This window comes from Budorcas taxicolor, chromosome 24 (genome assembly GCF_023091745.1).
Source record: "Budorcas taxicolor isolate Tak-1 chromosome 24, Takin1.1, whole genome shotgun sequence".
In the NCBI taxonomy this organism is placed as follows: Eukaryota; Metazoa; Chordata; class Mammalia; order Artiodactyla; family Bovidae; genus Budorcas; species Budorcas taxicolor.
The window spans coordinates 32,687,526-32,705,946 of NC_068933.1; the positions used below are offsets into that span (position 1 = coordinate 32,687,526).

Here is an 18,421-nt window from a genome sequence, read left to right on the forward strand (position 1 = left end):
AAGTTTCTGTTTACTGTGCAAAGCTGCAGTTAAGAGTATTTGAGAATTAAATAATCTTGTTCTTAAAAAGGCATTTCAGTACAGCAAATCTTGCAGAATAACTGCCAAATTGATAAAATCCAAATGTGATCCTGTTGTTAAAATACGGAGTTTCCATTATGTCAAGCTTTTAATCAAGGCATGAAAGTTAAACTTAAAACGGTTAGAATTTGCTCTAAAACTAGGTTCCTTGACAAGGGGTCATTTTCTACCTTACTTATATAAAAAAATACCTGCTTTAAAGGTCACCCAATTATTGAATGAAATAGAGCAAAAAAAAATATTGGTTGATATACTTACTGATGGTACTTGATTCAGAATGTACTCCCGAGTAAGCCAACATGGTAGTTTTAAACTTGATATTTATTAATAAAGTGTTGGCTCAGTTACACATACACACACCACCCCCCCAATCACTCCAAGTGAAAGTGAGTAAAAGTAATATTTACAAAGCAGCAGAGACTTTATGTTATCACTGACATTCATCTATTTGAAAGTCTCTAAAGCTAGTCATTCAGTTGTTAGTTCAGTATTTTCACCCTAGCATTCCTTTCTTAGGAATGGGGAGATGGACAAGGCACATGCTGACATTTTCTCTGGCTAATGCAATGTGGCATGAGACACGTCCAATCTTCTCCTCCCTGTGCCATCCAGCCTTCAGGGCAGGATACAGCTGCCTTCACTGCTCTACCCAGCATTTCTGACGGCGGCCGCCCCACACGCTTGCGAAACAGGCCAGCTCAAAGCAATGTGTACACTGACTCAGCTGGCTGCTACAAGAAGGACTACCAGTTACTTAATCCTCTACTGTCCACCTCCTCTGGTCTTTTTTTTTTTTTAAGTGAGAGTTACAAAAGTAAAACAACTCAAGATCTATCATACTAGCTAAATTCTATTAAAAATATTTTATAGTACTTTCACCAAATGGAAAGAACTGTCTTCTAAAACAAAACAAAATACAACCACTATGTCTAAAGTAGATAACTAATGATAACCTCCTGTACAGCACAGGGAACTCTACTCAGTGCTCTGTGGTGACCTAAATGGGAAGGAAATCCCAACAAAGGGTTAGGATATATGTAAATACAGAGCTGATTCACTTTGCTGTACAGCAGAAACTGACACAACGTGGTAAAGCAACTATACACCAATAAAAAATTATTTAAAAAAGAAAACACAATCCCAAACTTCTTTTTCAATATGGGCTGCTGCTAAGTCGCTTCAGTCGTGTCCAACTCTGTGCGACCCCATAGACAGCAGCCCACCAGGTTCCCCTGTCCCTAGGATTCTCCAGGCAAGAACACTGGAGTGGGTTGCCATTTCCTTCTCTAATGCGTGAAAGTAAAAAGTGAAAGTGAAGTCGCTTAGTTATGTCAGACTCTTCGCGACTCCACGGACTGCAGCCTACCAGGCTCCTTTGTCCATGGGATTTTCCAGGCAAGAGTACTGGAGTGGGGTGCCATCGCCTTCTCCACAATATAGGCTAAACATAATCTAATAGGCCTGACATGCCAAAGAATCCTTTCAAGAATTTCACACTAAGGGAAGTTTAGAAAACTCAGCATTTATAACAAAAAAAATCCCAACAAACTGTGTTTGGGGATATTAGTTGATTTCTAAAATGCTTACACTTTAGATTACACTAAACATTACACTAAAAATTGTTTTTATTATAAAATAGCTGAGACATTCTGTAAAGGTGAATACTCCGTATCATATTCAGCTAAAGAAATTTTACTTTAGATTTATCACGAAGTTAAGTTCACTGACACCCTCAGGGATACAATATTGTTTTTAATTGATCAATCTCTTGGCAGACTTAAGTATCAACAGCTGGCAAGTAAGAAAGCCTGCACTGCAGGCTCTTAACTAATACACCCCATATGTTGCCTTGGCTGTATCCCATTAGGCCTCCCTCGATGCCAGACCAAAACATGATAAAATACAACATAAATAATTGAAAAATAAATGTGATCTTCTTGCCTTGCAAGTGAAATCTAAATTAGTTGGAAACTCTGGATTACATAATATGACATGAGAAGATTCTATTTCAAACTGAAGAATTGTTTGGAAAAGTGAAGAGAGTTGACCCTTAAACAATGTGGGGGTTAGGGGCGCTGACCCCCACGAAGTCAGAATCCTTTGTAACTTTACAGTTGTCTCTCTCCTGCATCTGTGGATTCCACCAACACTGGAGTACACATTGAGAAAACAGTGTACACAAGTGGATGCGGGTAGTTCAAACACGTGGTTCAAGGGTCAACTGTAATCTTTTGATGCTCCAAACAGGAACACTGAGGACTCATCTTTAATTTTAAGTTACTAAGAAATTAAGCAGAATTTAGCTTAATTTATGGAAGGATTAATATTCTAACAGTCTGAGTATCTAATTTAACGAAAGGGACTGGTTGCTGCAAGTGTGCATCTCTCTTAGGGGTATTCCTGGAACTTGATTTTAATGGGGAAATTTACCAATGAACCTAGAAAGACCTGAAGAGAAAGGACTGAGACTCACCTCTGGCGCAAACGAAACAAAAGCCTACATTTACAGCAGAGGAAGAGCCAGTGCTCCGTGTGGAGTGGTCACTGCAGATGAGAGCGCAGGAAGACACAAGGGTGCTGCCGGCGGCAATGCAAGCATCTACGGAGTGGTAGGCGACCGGGCACCGCAGACATCTCACCATGCGACCTATTGGAAGACGGTCAGGGAGGAACCTGGGTCACAAGGCATCTGCTAACACAAAGGGAGATCTTTGGGGATCCAGGATGATGCTGGTTATAGTAGAACTAATTTGGCTCTGCCATTTCTATGCTGTATGGTCCCTAAATGTAGTGCCCATCTAGAGGTCACTCAAAAAAATTTTGTCTGCTCCACTGCTGGAGAAATGGTGGTCGCCAATACGGCACCTGTTGAAGGAATCTCCAGGGGTAATTTTGAACATATGGAATTTCCTTCTCATGGTCTGAATTAGAACCTTGTATCCACTTATCTTAGGGTTCTCCCGGTTGTTCAGTGGTCAGGAATCCTCCTGTCAATGCAGGAGACACGGGTTTGACCCCTGGGTTGGGAAGATCCCCTGCAGAAGGAAATGGCAACCCACTCCAGTATTCTTGCCAGGATAATCCCAAGGACAGAGGAGCCTGGTGGGCTACAGTCTATGGGGTCACAGAGAGTCAGATACGACTGTGTTTTTTACTATCTTACTTTACTAATTTTATTTTACTATCTATTTACCACTTACTTTACTATCTACTGTCGCCCAGCTGCAACAGATATAGATAAACAAAGGGAGGATGCCCAATGTTCTTTATAATAATGTGCTTACTGTTTGCCATTGCACTTAAAACAACCCCAAACGTTGTCCCCTTCCTTAGCTTTGTTTTACCTTTACTTGCTTTGTGGATATCTTTCTCCATAGAGCAGGCAGAACAGCAGTGCTGGGGACAGCGGAAGCCTTTTGATTCAAAGATGGCAGTTGGGAATTTGCGGACACAGGCTTCATGGTAAAATTTCCCACAAGTGCTGACAGAGCAACGCTTCACATCCGTACCAGACACTTTACATGAAAAACACGGGTGCTGTCCTGCAAAATTGGTGAGGAACACAGTTTAAATAAAATCTGGATTAAATCAGAAGCAGCTACTGATATCAGAGAGCTAACTCCTCCCCCTACAGATTCTACTACTATGTGTAAGATTTTAATATACAAAAAAGCGCTGAAAACAGTTAAAACATGACAATAAAACTTGCTAGAATAATTAACTTTCTACAATAATTGATCACCCATTTGAAGATATAGCACTAAAAGCAATTCAGATCCCCACTTCTCACTTTACACTAAAATAGAGTCCATAGAAAACCTAGAGCAGAATTTTTCAACACTTGAGAGCAGCAGGTCTTCCCAACTAAGAATAAAGAAATAACCAGTGGAAAGACAGATGTCATCAGATAATCAGAATTTCCATTTGTAGATCAGACATAAAATGAAAACTCATAATCCTAATAAAAACAGAAAGTTATGGCTAGATGTCTTATTAAAACTGTAGAAAATCAAGGACAGAGAAAATATTAAAATCACCTTCAGAGAAACAAGACTGAAAGCTGATGGAAAGAGAAAGCTGGAAGCCAGGGGATGCTATCACTAAGGGCTGAAAGAAAGCTGTTACCAAGCCAGAATTCTGCACCTGTGAATGCACTCTGCAAGAAGTGGGTGAAGTCAATATGGACTGGGGATAACTAACAAAACTGAAACTCGGTTCTCTGAAAAAGAACTGAAATCCGTGGCAATATGTAACTAATAAAAAAATGGAGAAAAAGCAGCAATATTAAGAATATCAAAGATGCAAAATGATGCATCACTACAAATCCTACAAATGTTTAAACAAATAGGAGAATGTCACTACCTTTTGGCATAAATTTGAAAATTTAGATGAACTGATTCCTAGAAAAACAGAACTTATTAACACTGGCACAAAAATAAATAGAAAATATGATAGTTCTATAAACTATTTAGGAAACTGAAACTACAATTAGAAACCAATACAGAAACTCTGAAGCTCAGAAGACTCCACTCATCAATCTGCCAAACATTTTGAGACAGAAACAATTAGAATGGGGAAGAAAAAAAAAAAAACAAAAAACGGGAACAAGTGAAAAACAAACAGATGTAAAAAAAATAAATGCAACAAGGATGACAAAGGATTATGTTTTGTTATATAAAGAGTTCATATGTGATATTATCACATATGTAGAATCTAAAAATCAAATGAATGAATATAACAACACAGTCTCACAGAAACAGAACAAACTAATGATTACCAGTGGGAAGAGGCATGATGAAAAGGGGCAAGATAAGCGTAGGTGATTAAAAGGTACAAACTACTATGTATAATAAAATAGGTAAGATGCAAGGATATATTGTACAGCACAGGAAATATAGCTAATATTTTATAACTTTAAAAGAAGTATATTCTATGAAAATATTGAATCATTATGGTTTACACCTGAAACTAATATAAATCAACTATGCTTTAACCAATCTATCGGGCTTCCCAGATGGCACTAGTGGTAAGGAACCTGCCTGCCAATGCAGGAGACATAAGAGACTCGGGTTTGATCCCTGGGTGGGGAAGATCCCCTGGAGGAGGAAATGGCAACCCACTCCAGTATTCTTGCCTGGAGAATCCCATGGACAGAGAAGCCTAGAGGGCTCAGTCCATAGGGTCACAAAGAGTCCGACACAACTGAAGTAACGTAGCATCCATGCATTAGCCAATCAATCAATCAATACAAAATAAAGAAGAATCATGGGGAAAATATATATAACATATATAAGCAAAGAGCACAAGACTTATGAGCTTCCCTGGTGGCTCAGCAGTAAAGAATTCACCTGCAGTGCAGGAGACATGGGGTTTGACCCTTCCATCAGGAAGATCCCCTGGAGAAGGAAATGGCACACCACTCCAGTATTCTTGCCTGGGAAATCCCATGGGCAGAGAAGCCTCGTAGGCTACGGTCCATGGGGTCGCAAGAGTCTGACGTGACTTGGCAACTGAACCACTATAAAGAACTACAAATCAATGTAGAAATGGCCTAATATAAAAGTGGGCAAAGGGTATGAACAGGCAATTTATAGAAAGCAAAAAAGACAGACGGCCAATAAACATGTGCCAAAATGCTCAACTTTACTAGTAATCAGATAAATGCTAATTAAAACCACAAGTAACATTCGAAAAATTCATCAAGTAGGAAAAAAATGCACAGTTTGATAGTGCTGGCTGTGATTAGGGTGTGGTGAAACAGGCTCTCATAAAAGGTAGGAGGTAAGCTGGAAAGAACTAGCTCAGAAGGCAGCAAAGCAGTATCCATTCTGAAAGGAGACATCTACTTTCTGTGGCCTAGACATTCTACTTGCTGTCTGTGCTAGAGAAGACTTGTACGTGTAAAAGGATGTTGGCTGAAGTACTGTTTGCAACTGCAAACAACCGAAAGCTGTCATTATCTGCCTTTTAAAATCAGGATTGGCGTTTTCATTTTGTGTCTGTGTGACATATGGAAATTTTAAGTGGCTATTTATTTGGATTCATCTTTTGGGAAGTGTTCAAGTCTTTTGCTCATTTTTCTTATGATGTTATAAAAATTCTGAAGGAAAAAAATGTACAAGGAATAGTTTTTTATTTTGATTTTTAACAGAAAGTTGGATGTGGTTTTGGAAGTAGCTAACCATTACAATTTGACTAAGTCATAAAGATCTTTTAAAATTAGTACTTATAACTGTGATGTTCAAATATTTGTTGTTGTTTTTAACTGGCTTTGCTGCATAAATAAAATACAGCAGTGTTAAATTGGGTGAATTATAAAAATTCTTCAAAATTAGTATACACACAGTCATGTTCAAATTTTTTAAAAAATTGTTTTTGCTACAGAAATAAAGAACAGCAGGGTTTTTTTTGGGTTGCTGTTGTCCCATTGCATATATATAATTTCAAATTATATTTTAACATATGGGTAGATAAGAAAGAAATACTATTCTTTTTAAAATAACTTTTAGAAATGTAAAAAATTAAAAGAAAATTATTTTAAAGTTTAAAAGGTTTGGCTTTACCTAATGCATAAACTGCTCCATATAAAAATGAAATAGGCTTTCATAATGATCAAAGTAAGTCTAATATAAATGAAAATTGTTGTAACGAGCAGTGCCGTTACACTAATAGAGCTGAGCTATAAATCCCTGTAAGACTCAGGCTTAGGGCTCTAGCATGGGGATGATTCCACTGCTCTCCCTCCTCACTAGGGCATGGGAAAGTTGCTCAGTCGTGTCCAACTCTTTGTGACCCCATGGACTATACAGTCCCTGGAATTCTCCAGGCCAGAATACTGGAGGGGGTAGCCTTTCCATTCTCCAGGGGATCTTCCCAACTCAGGAATTCAATCCAGGTCTCCCACTTTGCAGGCAGACTCTTTACCAGCTGAGCTACAAGGAAAGCCCAAGAATATTGGAGTAGGTAGCCTATCCCTTCTCCAGGGGATTTTCCTGACCCAGGAATCAAACTGGGTCTCCTGCATTGCAGGTGGATTCTTTACCAACTAAGCTACCAGGGAAGCCCCAGTAGGACATGGTCTTCCTAAAAATATGGTCTTCTTAGAATAAGAAATTAACAAGTAAAACTGCCTGTTACACATTTTATTCAAAAGGGTCAATGAAAATGTTTTCTATCCAGAAGTCACATTTGTCTTAAACAATAGAAAGTGGAAGTGTAAGGTCGGACCCGGGGGGCCATGATGGGCCGCCCCTCCTCTCCCTCCCGCTGGCGAGAAAGCCCCTAACGGAGGATCCTCCCAGATCCCAGGGACCAATGACAGCACACTTCGCCGGCTGCCATGACGAGCCGCCCCCTCCTCAGTCCCTAAAGGAGGGAGCCTCCCAGATGCCAGGGACCAATGACAGCACACTCCGCCAGCTAAAGCCGCCCCGCCCCAGCCGCATAGAGAAACCTATCAGCTCGCGACGCCACGAACCAGCAGCCTATCCAAACCTCCATCGGCTATCCCAGCCAGCCCTCGCAACGTGCATATATAAACAAATTTCCAACGCGGTCCCCGCGCGCGGATTTCCTCGACCTGCCCCGTTAGAGTCCGGGAACCCCGCCCGGGAGCACTTCACCATTAAAGCCCGTTAAACATTTTTTGGGTGTACCTGGTCGTCTTTTACCTAACAGGAAGTATAAGAACTTATCACGCATGTATCCTGTGATACTTCTTACATGTAATGTGTTTATCTTTTGATAAATAAAAAAACTTCCTAAATTACCTTAAAGAATCTGAGTTTACATTCCTAATATGTTGGCAGTGTACCACATTGGTATCCAACTGATTTTCATGTGATAAAAAATGTATCAAAAGCAATTTAAAAAACAGTCACTCTTGCATTTCCTGGATTACTAATGATGTTTGTAATGAGAATGAAAATTTTCTCATGTCTTACTGGCCATTTGTATTATTTCTTTGGAGAAATGTCTATTCAAGTCCTTTGCTCAATTTTGAATTGGATTATTTATTTCTGGTGTTTTCACCTATGAGTTTATACTTTCAGCTCTTATGTTCTGGTCTGTGATCATTTTGAATTTATATATATATATATATGGCATAGGGTAAGGGTTCAAGTTCAATGAATGTGGATCCAATTTTCCCAGCACCACTTATTGAAAACACTATTGACCAGTGTTTGCACCCTTGTTAAAAAATCATTTGATCATATGTGAGTTTATTTCTGGGCTCCCCAATCTATTTCATTGGTTCATGTCTTTATGCTAGTACCACACTGTTTTAATTACTGTAGCTTTGTAGTAAATTCTGAAATCAGGAAATATGAGTCCTCTAACTTTGTTTACTTAAATTGCTTTTAAAGCAAATTTGCTTCTTAAACTTTCTAGTAGATGTGTACCAAATAGATTACATCTAACATTTGTTGGCAGATTTCTGCTGGATTCTAGAGTTAGAAGAGAAGCCCTAAGAGTGTTTTAATACTCAGATACATGGTCCTTCCTATCAGTAATTTAAACTACAGGCTGAAAATTTGAAAGCTTAGTTGCGCCAGGCACATCAATGACTGAGTGACAGGGTTTCAGAATAAGGGCACAGTAGGTAAGGTGGGGAACCAAGAGTACGTGCTTGTTGTATGTTTGTTTACATGTTCAGAACTCATTCTGAAGGCCAAATAAAACAATGTGTAGATAATCTGACTCTGAGGCTGTCAGCTGGCAAACTGTCCAAAAGTTTTTCTGCAGAGTCTAAATGTGATCAATAAAATGAGACCTTACATAGGGAAAAATATAAGTTATTTCTCTTAGCTTCTGTAGCTTAATTTTTGCCTGTGTATATAAGTAAGGGTGTGTGGGTGTGGTCAGAATATATGATACATGATCCCTGTCTACTGGGTCAAGGTGGCAGAAGGCAATGGGAAAGAACAAGGACTCTGGGGTCAAGCTCTGCCTCCTGAGCCGGAACCCCAGCTTCACCATGTATATCTTTGTGACTCTGGGCAAGGCTGGGAACCAAACGCTCTAAACCTCAGTTTCACACTCTGTAAAATGGACATAATAATAGTAGTGATCTCACAATGTAATGAGGATCAAACAAGATAAGAAGACAAAATGCCGAGTATTAAGAGCAGCTGGCATTTAGGAAGTGTTTGGTTAAAAACAAAGTTACTGTTCTAATAGAGTTTGGAATATACAAGAGATTTTTGGAGGCATACAAGTAAAAAAGTATAAAATAAATATCTATGAGAATCCAAATAAAGGGGGGAAAGAGTAGGAAAATAATAAAAGTATCAAAGGTAAGGTCAGCATATCATAGATACTTGACATCCAACTGGCTCATAGTTTCTCACAGCAAAACCGAAATAAAACCCACAAAAACATACAAACAGGTTCCTAGAAGCACTACCAGGCCATCTCACAACCAGGTGACTTTTCACTTACATTATTGGTAACATCCTGCTTTCCATGACTTAACCTAGAAGTGAGGCTATGACACAAAAGAAATAAAAACTTACCTATTCCTTTCTCTATAAATTATTTTGACTGGTGGAAGTCTACATATGGGGTATAAGAAATAAATGGTGACAACCCCCTCAAACCAATTTCTGGCCCCTCCATCTTTCCACTAAAAATACAGCTCCCCATGGTTACAGTTTGTGATGTAACCATCACAGTCAGAGGTTGATGTAACCTCTGTACAGTCAAAGGAGACAGAGGCTCTGTATACCCCCACCTGCCACCCTGTATCTACCCAGAATAGGGATGCTCACCAGTTTTACACTCGACACAGACGAACTTTCCATTAGGGGGTGATGACAAGCCCAGGCACTCCAGGTGGAAGTGTTTGCAGCACTCTCCCTCACAGGGAATCAGAGAGTCGCCAGAGCTTTCACAGATCTGTAACAAGGCAAAAAAACAGCAGTTCTCAAACTCTACCAGGCATCGGGGCCACTAGAGGGCCTGTGAAGACAAGCTTGCTGGGTCCACGGTTTCTGATTCAGTGGGTCTGGGTTGGGCCTGAGAATTTCCAGTAAGTATCCTGACTGTGCCAGTGCGGCTAGCCCTTGGCCCTCACTTTGAGAACCACTGAACTAGCAAACTCTTCCCTGCACCCAATACGTATAAAGTTTAAAAGTTATACTCGATCTTTGATGATTCCTTCTTTGGAATCTGCAGACTTCAACTTTGCTTCACAGTGCAAAGCAGTATTTTTCAGAAAGGGGAACTAAACCTTAAAAACAGTAATATCAACTTAAATTTAAGAGAATGTTTTTGAAGGCAGACATCTGTCATTTACTTCTAATTAATAAGAGAGTATCACAATAAAGGGGGCTTCCAATGTGGCTCAGTGGTAAAGAATCCACCTGCCAATGAAGGAAACTCCAGTTTGAACTCTGGGTTGGGAAGACCCCCTGGAGAAGGAAATAGCAACCCACTCCAGTATTCTTGCCTGGAGAATCCCATGGACAGGGGAGCCTGGTGGGCTACAGTCTACCAGGTGGCAAAAGAGTCAGATCTGACTTAGCAACTAAACAACAATATCCCAGTGAGGACCCGCAGTTTCATGTGAATAGTAAGTATTCCAACTCCGACAGGGAAGAAAAGAGCCAGAAGTGGCTTTGAGGTCTGTAGCTTTAAAGTAATATTGCAATTCAGAAAGATACTACCCTCTCTGGGACTTCCCTGGTGGTCCAGGGGCTAAGACTCCTTGCTCTCCATGCAGGGGGCCTGGGTTCGATCCTTGATTAGGGAACTAGATCCCACATACTGTAAGGAAGACCCAGTGAAGCCAAATAAAGGAATACAATTTTTTTTTTTTAAAGAAATATACTATCCTGACAGGACAGAAGCGTTGTACTGGCAGGACATCATGGCCATTGTTTCAAGCTGCAGGACAGACCCCTTGCCTACCTGACACACAGTATCCTTCTTGCTCATTCCAGTGCCTCTTCGTGACAAACTTGAATCCACGGACTGCACATCAGAAACGTCTGCCTCTGCAGTAGCTGAAGGGCTATCGACTTGCTTTCCAAAGCCTGCCTGCATGGAAAACAAAACAAGCTTTTAAGAAAAACAAAAATCTCAAAACTAGGTGCTATGATAATCCTAGTAAGCCTTGCTCAGATAAATCTTCGCACAACCTCTTCTTTCTAAAACCTCTGGATACCAGATGTCTGGTGTTTGACAGAAACTGTTAAAATGAAAAAAAAAAAAAAAACAAACAAACCACAGTCCCCAACCTTTTTGGCACCAGGGACAGGTTTCATGGAAGACAACTTTTCCATGGACTAGGGGTGCAGGGCGGGGTGTGGGTTCGCGATGACTCAAGTGCATTATATTTGTTTTGAGTTTGATTTCTGTTATTACTACATCAGCTCCACCTCGGATCGTCAGGCCTTAGATCCCAGAGGTTAGAGACCTCCGATCCAAGAGATTAGCAAAGTTAAGAGACTCCTAAGTTGTGGGGCCCTACGAGGGAAACCTTAAAAAAAAAGGGCTAGCTTTTGCAGTTGGAAGCCAAGATGGCGTCCGGCGGAAGAGATAGGGGCGTAGCCCATGTTAAAGTTTTTGATTGGCTCTCTTAACTTCCGTACACGTGGACAGTGCGTGATTACCATAGACTCCTGTTAAGCTCATGACGACTTGACCTTATATGCATATTATAATTTGACCTTTAACGTGATTGGTGCAACTATGGTATGTTATAATTTGACCTTTAACGTGATTGGTGTAACTATGGCATATTATAATTTGACCTTTAACGTGATTGGTGCAACTATGGGAGGTCCCTCGCAGAGCCCCCTTGCTTGCCTATATAAACCAAGAGTTTGTGGCAATAAAGCGGAACTGCTCAGAGGGAAGCCCTGTCGCGCCTGGTTGTTTCTCATTTGCGAGGGGCTGGGTTGGCGGACAGCAGGCTCACCTCTTCTCGGGACTCCTCAGCTTTGCTGAGGGAAGTTCTACTGCCTTTCTCTTTCTGCAGAGCGACCCCCGGCACTAAGTTATAAAAAACCAAAATTGTTCCTTTACTACCCATATCTTTTTTTCCCAATTCCCATTCTCGCCAAAAAAAAAAAGCCAGGCAAAGCATTACTTGGTTACTTGGTTTGGCAAAGCAAGACGGCATTGCACCCAGGCTCTGGGACATACTTACTTGCAGGTCACTCAGCCCTCTGGAATCGGAGTCAGACGTGTCTCTGTACGTGGAACCAGCCATTTCTACGTCGGTTGAGGCGCGGCTCCTTTTCTTTAGAGGTTTACAGGAATCTGAAATCTCGCTGGCACCTTAATACAACACACCGAAATTAATCCTAAAATAGTGCTTAACATCTGTTGTTTTAATTTTTTCTTGTGGGAGAATATTTTCTTTCCCCAAACTCATCTGTAGTGTGAGAAAAAAAAAAAAAGCATAGCTCTCTTTGTAACACTGAAGTCACCAGTCAAAACTTCATAAGCTTCTGACCTTCCTGATGGTGAGTGATGTAATTTACAACCGCTCTTTGAAAACATTTAATTCTGAGCTCCTGCACTAAACTATTTTCGGGCACAGAGCCCAAGTTCCGACCTTAACACCAATTCGGTGAGAACTGCAGGGCAGCGGATCGATTGGGAGCAATGCAAGGAGCCGTTCAATTTGGGGGGGCGGGGGGAGGGAAGACATAAAACCCAACACACTGTGCAGCTTACAAATACGGTTGCAGAGACACCTCCTTCTTGTTTATTAGGGATGTGACAAATCTCTGATTCGTATTCGAGTCGTACACGGATAGCGCCATTTTCCCCCGAAATTTTGCATTTCAGATGATCATTGCCCCCCACCCCAGATAAATCCTGGATGTTCACAATTGTTCGTCTGAGACTTCTCGGTGGAGGGCAGTTACTGTGACCATTACAAGTGCTGCAGCACCGCGACACACATCATGCCATCTAGGCGACACAGTGCTGAGGGCTGTAAACAGACAATCAATGTTCAAGTGCAGCCAAATCACGAACAGCTAGATGAGAGGCCTCTGTGTGGAACTGGTGCAGGAAGGAATAAGTATGAAAAAAAAAAAAAGGCAGAGAATAGTGTAGAATTTTTTTTTTTTTAAAACTGTGTGTAATACAAATCCGGCCAAAACAATAGTGCAAAAAGTTACAAAGCAACAATCTCTCAGGCTAATGCAGTATAGGCTATACAGAAACAGCCACGATGGAACGTGTGGATCAGCCACGGTGGATACCAAAGGAATCAAGGAGACGCTTAATATTTCAACCCACAGTTTTGTGTTTGGGACATTTTTTTTCCCCAAAAAATTTCCATACAACAGACAGACATCTTAGATCAGCCCAGGAAGCTATGGTGGAGGTGTGCAGTCCAGAAGAGACCCAGGAGGAACAGGTCTCCCGAGGGCCGTGAAGATCCGCAAAGGCTGGGCGGGGAGCAGTACTTGGTGTGTGGCCACGGTCTGTGGTGGAGGATGTGGACCTCGTGAGACTGCTCAGGTTAACCGGAACCTCGTCATCACATCCCATCCTACAAGGTTTTCAACTGAGGGTTTCCTTACATCTATAAAGTGAGGGTGCCTGCCCATGTTAACGCTGATTTAAAAAAAAAAAACACAAGTACACAAATCTATCTCCTTCATTGTTGGTGTACGGACCCAGAACACCACCACAACATATTTCCTTGGCCTAAAAGATCACTGGATTAACAGGAGTTTTAAGAGAGGAACAGGAGTGCTGTACTGAGAGGCTTTCGGAGGGAAACACAGGTACCGCCATTTCCGATGAGTTTCTGAAAATGCTAGAAAAAGGACAGACTGCCCACAGGCAGCCACCACGCTGTTCTCCATGATAACGGCACTAATGTTAAAAAAAATAAGAGCTTTTAATGATTGTAATGTATACAGTTTGGGCTGTTTGGCAAAACCCTGCGATGTGCATTAATGATGCTTTATTTAAAAACGCAAAACCGAAAAAAAAAAACAAAAAAAAAAACCCCCAAAAACAGTCCATGTTGAAATTGATCAATGCAAGTTAAACGATGGTTTTTTTAGGCTGGACCCATGATTTAAGCTGTACCCATCCAGCTCAGACCAAAAAAAAAAAAAAAAAAAAAAAATCATTTGAATGTTAAAGCAATTGTTCAGAGTCTTGAAGAAGAAACCAGGCAGGAAAACGCCAATAGTGATGATTGGCAAAATCAAAATCGAAAACAAAGAAACTGTTTTATCGAGCCGCCGACAAAGAAATCTTGCATGGAGACTACAAGTCTGGAGTTTCTGGGATGAAATTGTACAGGAATCTCAGTCCACAGTTTCCTCAATCGCTGCGGAGACGGAGCTGTCACTGAATCTGACAGAGCCCTGCACGCCCCGGTCCGCCGACCCTGTGGAATGGTGGAAACACAACGCAATCAGGCCTCCTAATCTCGCAGCGATCGCGATGTCTTTTCTTGGAGCTCCGCCAAGCAGTGTTCCCTCCGAGAGGCTGTTCAGTTCTGCTGAGGATCTCCACGGAGACCATCGCTGCAGACTTCTCCCCGAGAATGCAGAGAGGCTGGTGTTTATTTTTTTTTAATAATGCAATTTGCCCAGAGTAAACTACAGGCATTAAATACAGTCTGATCTCACCAAAAACGCACGAATCAATGCTATGGAGTTTGTACTGCAGTCAAATTGCACACAGAAAGTACAGACTTAAGTTTAAGGTTTCTTAAACTTTGTGCATATCTCAAATAGATTCTGCATAAGATCAGCAAATAATGGCCATAAGTAGGCTATGAATCGTAATTTACAAAAAAAAGATTTTACAGCACTGTAAGAATAAACGTGGTAAGATTTTTTTTTTTCAATCAGGTGGTCTCGTCTGATTTGTCATAGTCCAGGTTTGCCAGCTATTGACATAGCTACTATTCGGTATTCAGTCGAATACCAAAAAAAGTGGATTCGTCACATCCCTAGTTTATAAACCAGTGAAACCCCAGAATCTTAAGGAGAAAAGTTGCAAACAGGTATTAAGCCTACATGGTGTTCTCCAATTTACCAAAACGAACAAGACTTTTCACATGGAGGCACAGAGTAAGATCAACTCTAAGAGACACACACGCAGGCAGGCGCGCGCGCACGCACACACACACAAACACGGGAATGCTTCAGTTTCACACAAATCATTGACTGAAGAGCGACAACAATGATTTACAGAGACACACAAAAATACATGAAGTACGAAGAATTCTTTAAAATTGGTTTTAATTGAGGAAAATGCAGAGCAACATTATAAATAACTCACCTTTTTGTAATCCAGTCTTCACTGTAGCCTGAGGAACTGTTTCAACCTGTTTTGGACAGAAAAATACAGCATGAGTGGGGAATTTTTCTTTCCTTCTGCTAAATTAACAGTGGGGGGGGGGGGGGAATAATACGGCCATCAATCTAAGTCATGATGAGCAATGAATGCACCTGAAATCTGGACATGGTCCCGTTTTCTGGGTAAAGCTGTCTCAGGGTCAGGGAGGGTTTCAGTCCGAGCTGCCTGTGCTGGGCACCAAGGGCAACACTCGGCCACATGCGCTCGGGCAGCCCTCTCCCACTGCTTCCTCAGTGCCTGAAGACAACCCAGATGCTTTCCTCCTCATCTGGGAGGCAGGAGAGAGGCTGTTTGTACAAGCAGCCCAGGGGATGCTGTAAACTCCACCCGCCCCAAAGATGTTTAGGGTAATTTTTTACTTACTATGATACTCCTCTCTTACTTACTATGATAGGCTCCTCTGTCCATGGGATTTTCCAGGCAATAGTACTGGAGTGGATTGCCATTTCCTTCTCCAGGGGATCTTCCCAACCCAGGACTCGAACCTGGGTCTCCCGCATTGTAGACAGACGCTTTACCGTCTGAGCCACCAGGGAAGTCCCACTACGATACTCAGGTCAATGCAACTCACAACCACTTTAAAGATCCTCCGTGCCTGCACTGACATCTAAGTTGCTGGGGATCAGGACTCTCTCTGTAGAGTGCTATGGGGCTCCATACAGCTGGAAGCTCAATACTTTTGCTGCTAGTACAAACTTAAGTTTGCAATATTGCAAAAGCGCTTTCTTGAGTGTCTTATGAACAGTGTCTTGATCCTACATTAGGACAGCGAGATCAGAAGTTACCCTGCCAAAGGATATGTAAAACGCATGGTAACTGGAGGGCTGAACTGTTGGAATTGAAGGAAGGATGCTCTTTGGAGGAGTTCCTGCTTACGCTACAAACTGAATTTTAGTTTTCTTTGAGATGTGGTGGAATATGCATGTTGCAACACATTTGTAAATATTTAAGGATTATTCTAAGTTTTAAAAAAAATTTTTTTATTTTTTATTTTTTATAACAGGTAGAAAAAAGCATACAACAGAAGAGCTTTTACAAGATACAATTGGCGATACAAATATAAAATCTTCTAAATAATCACTGGTATTGTTCTGCTACTAACTAAACACAGTGGCATTAACAATCTGTCCCATTTTTTGGTACTCATTCTCCTTATTAATTTTAGTCTGGCTGGTCAGAGAGTGAACTGGGGAACCAGCTGGCAAAGTCACAACTTCATTTTGGTAAGGAATACTGTAGACCTGCAAGAGCTTAGAAAGATTTATTGGAATATAATTTCCTAAGTATGAAAGCTAATGATGATAAAAGAAAGTCAAATTAGCATACTATTGAAATTTGTGTTAAACTATTTCTCAGAAAATTGTTTTACATGCTTGCTGATACCACAATGCACCCACAAAATCACCTCAAGTTTGGAAGTTTAAAATTCTGAAGGAAATCATTTATATAGAAAACTCCACATTCTTCTAAATGTATTTGAGTGGTTTTAAAAATAGAAAGCTTATTGGAACTAATACTATTCACAATTCTTTTTGTTTAATAGCAGCTGTCTGGTCTGTAAAAATGAATATCTTTTTACTTTAAACAATGAAGAGAAATTCTGACTGTGAGCTTAAGTTAAAGGAGTAATGGTTTCTAAAAATTTCTTTGAAAATGTAACTTAGTATGCCTATTACTACAATGATTACACTGGCTGAATACCCTTCAGTCAACGTGCCCCTCCCTTTTTAAACTTAAATAGTGTGTATCTGATAACCCAATAACAGGTGAGTGCCCTTCTACTGGGAAAACAACATTCCAAAAAAATCTGTGATACCTGCAGAAAAACCAGATCACCTATGATTCTGTTTCTTAAATAAAACTCTTACAGTTAAATTAATTTGATTTGTTTAAAAAATAAAATTAACAGATAGTAGCAGCTTAGGTCAAAAATTAAAAAGGAACTCAGAGATGGTTCCAAATAAAAATCATGAAAACATGAAATCATTTGCTCATAACAGAAAATTCAAAATAAACGAGAGGAATTTTTAAAAGTCTTGGACCACTGGTTTCCCATCTCCTGAAGCCTGACTGTTTTCTGTGAAAATGCTTGAAGCAGAATCACAGGGATGCTGTCCTAGAACTGGGTACTGGAATTCATCAGGACAGAAGCATGAGATAGTCCAGAAGGGAAATCCAGTGTTGGGGAGGTCTCGCCTTCTTTTAAGGTACCAACATAAGCCACAACATCTACAAATACAAGGCTTTAACTCTCTACAGGTAGGAAGCCAACCTGCTCCTTTTTGATCTTCTTCTTTGGCACAACCTCAGTGGATTTCTCCGATTCAGAACGAGTTCTAATTGATCTTCTCTGCTGCTTCTTTTCTACTGAGCCTAAAAGATAATTTAAACAAGCAAATAAAAACTCACTCGAGGATGCCTTGACATTTAAATAATTAAGATCTGACCAAATTCCCTGCTTTTCTCATCCATTACCGTTGGTCTTGTAACTACAAATCATTAAAAACTATTAAAACACTTGAGAGTACACAAAAAACCTTAGGTTAAATTGTCAAGGCTGGTAAGTTGAGACTAGGATTCCTGAAACACCCTAAACTATACAAATAAAGAGGGATTAATTTTTTAAAAATTATATAGTCAAACTAAAACACGATAAACACACATAGGCAATAATAAGTGAAGGAATGAAGGGATGGCGGGAATGTATGAAAACAACTGCATTCTCAGTTGACATTAGGAAGTAATGGTTCAAAATTTATTCAGTACTATGTATTTTGCATTAACAAATAAATTAATTCTACCTTTAAAATGCTTAACAGGACTGGCTGCTGGTTGTAATATTGTTATATTATTAACAACCAAAGAGAAAAAAGGAGGAAAAACACAAAAATGTGATGAACAATGAATCATTAATTTGACTATCAAGGGACTAGACTCCTTTAAAAATAATTAGTCATGGAAAACTCACTGAAAAAATTTTCAAGCCTGT

The 18,421-nt window shown here is 40.4% G+C and overlaps 1 protein-coding gene across 1 annotated transcript in view; it reads right to left on the minus strand.

Annotated features, from left to right (window-relative positions):
- NSD3 (nuclear receptor binding SET domain protein 3) overlaps positions 1-18,421 on the minus strand; it is a 97,766-nt gene that overhangs the window by 21,767 nt on the left and 57,578 nt on the right. The window contains exons 8-14 of the mRNA XM_052661299.1: positions 17,705-17,805; positions 15,355-15,400; positions 12,236-12,366; positions 10,993-11,121; positions 9,852-9,978; positions 3,426-3,623; positions 2,555-2,728 (exon numbers count right to left, since the gene is read on the minus strand). Coding sequence (XP_052517259.1) covers positions 2,555-2,728; positions 3,426-3,623; positions 9,852-9,978; positions 10,993-11,121; positions 12,236-12,366; positions 15,355-15,400; positions 17,705-17,805 — 906 coding nt within the window. The remainder of the gene's footprint in view (positions 1-2,554; positions 2,729-3,425; positions 3,624-9,851; positions 9,979-10,992; positions 11,122-12,235; positions 12,367-15,354; positions 15,401-17,704; positions 17,806-18,421) is intronic.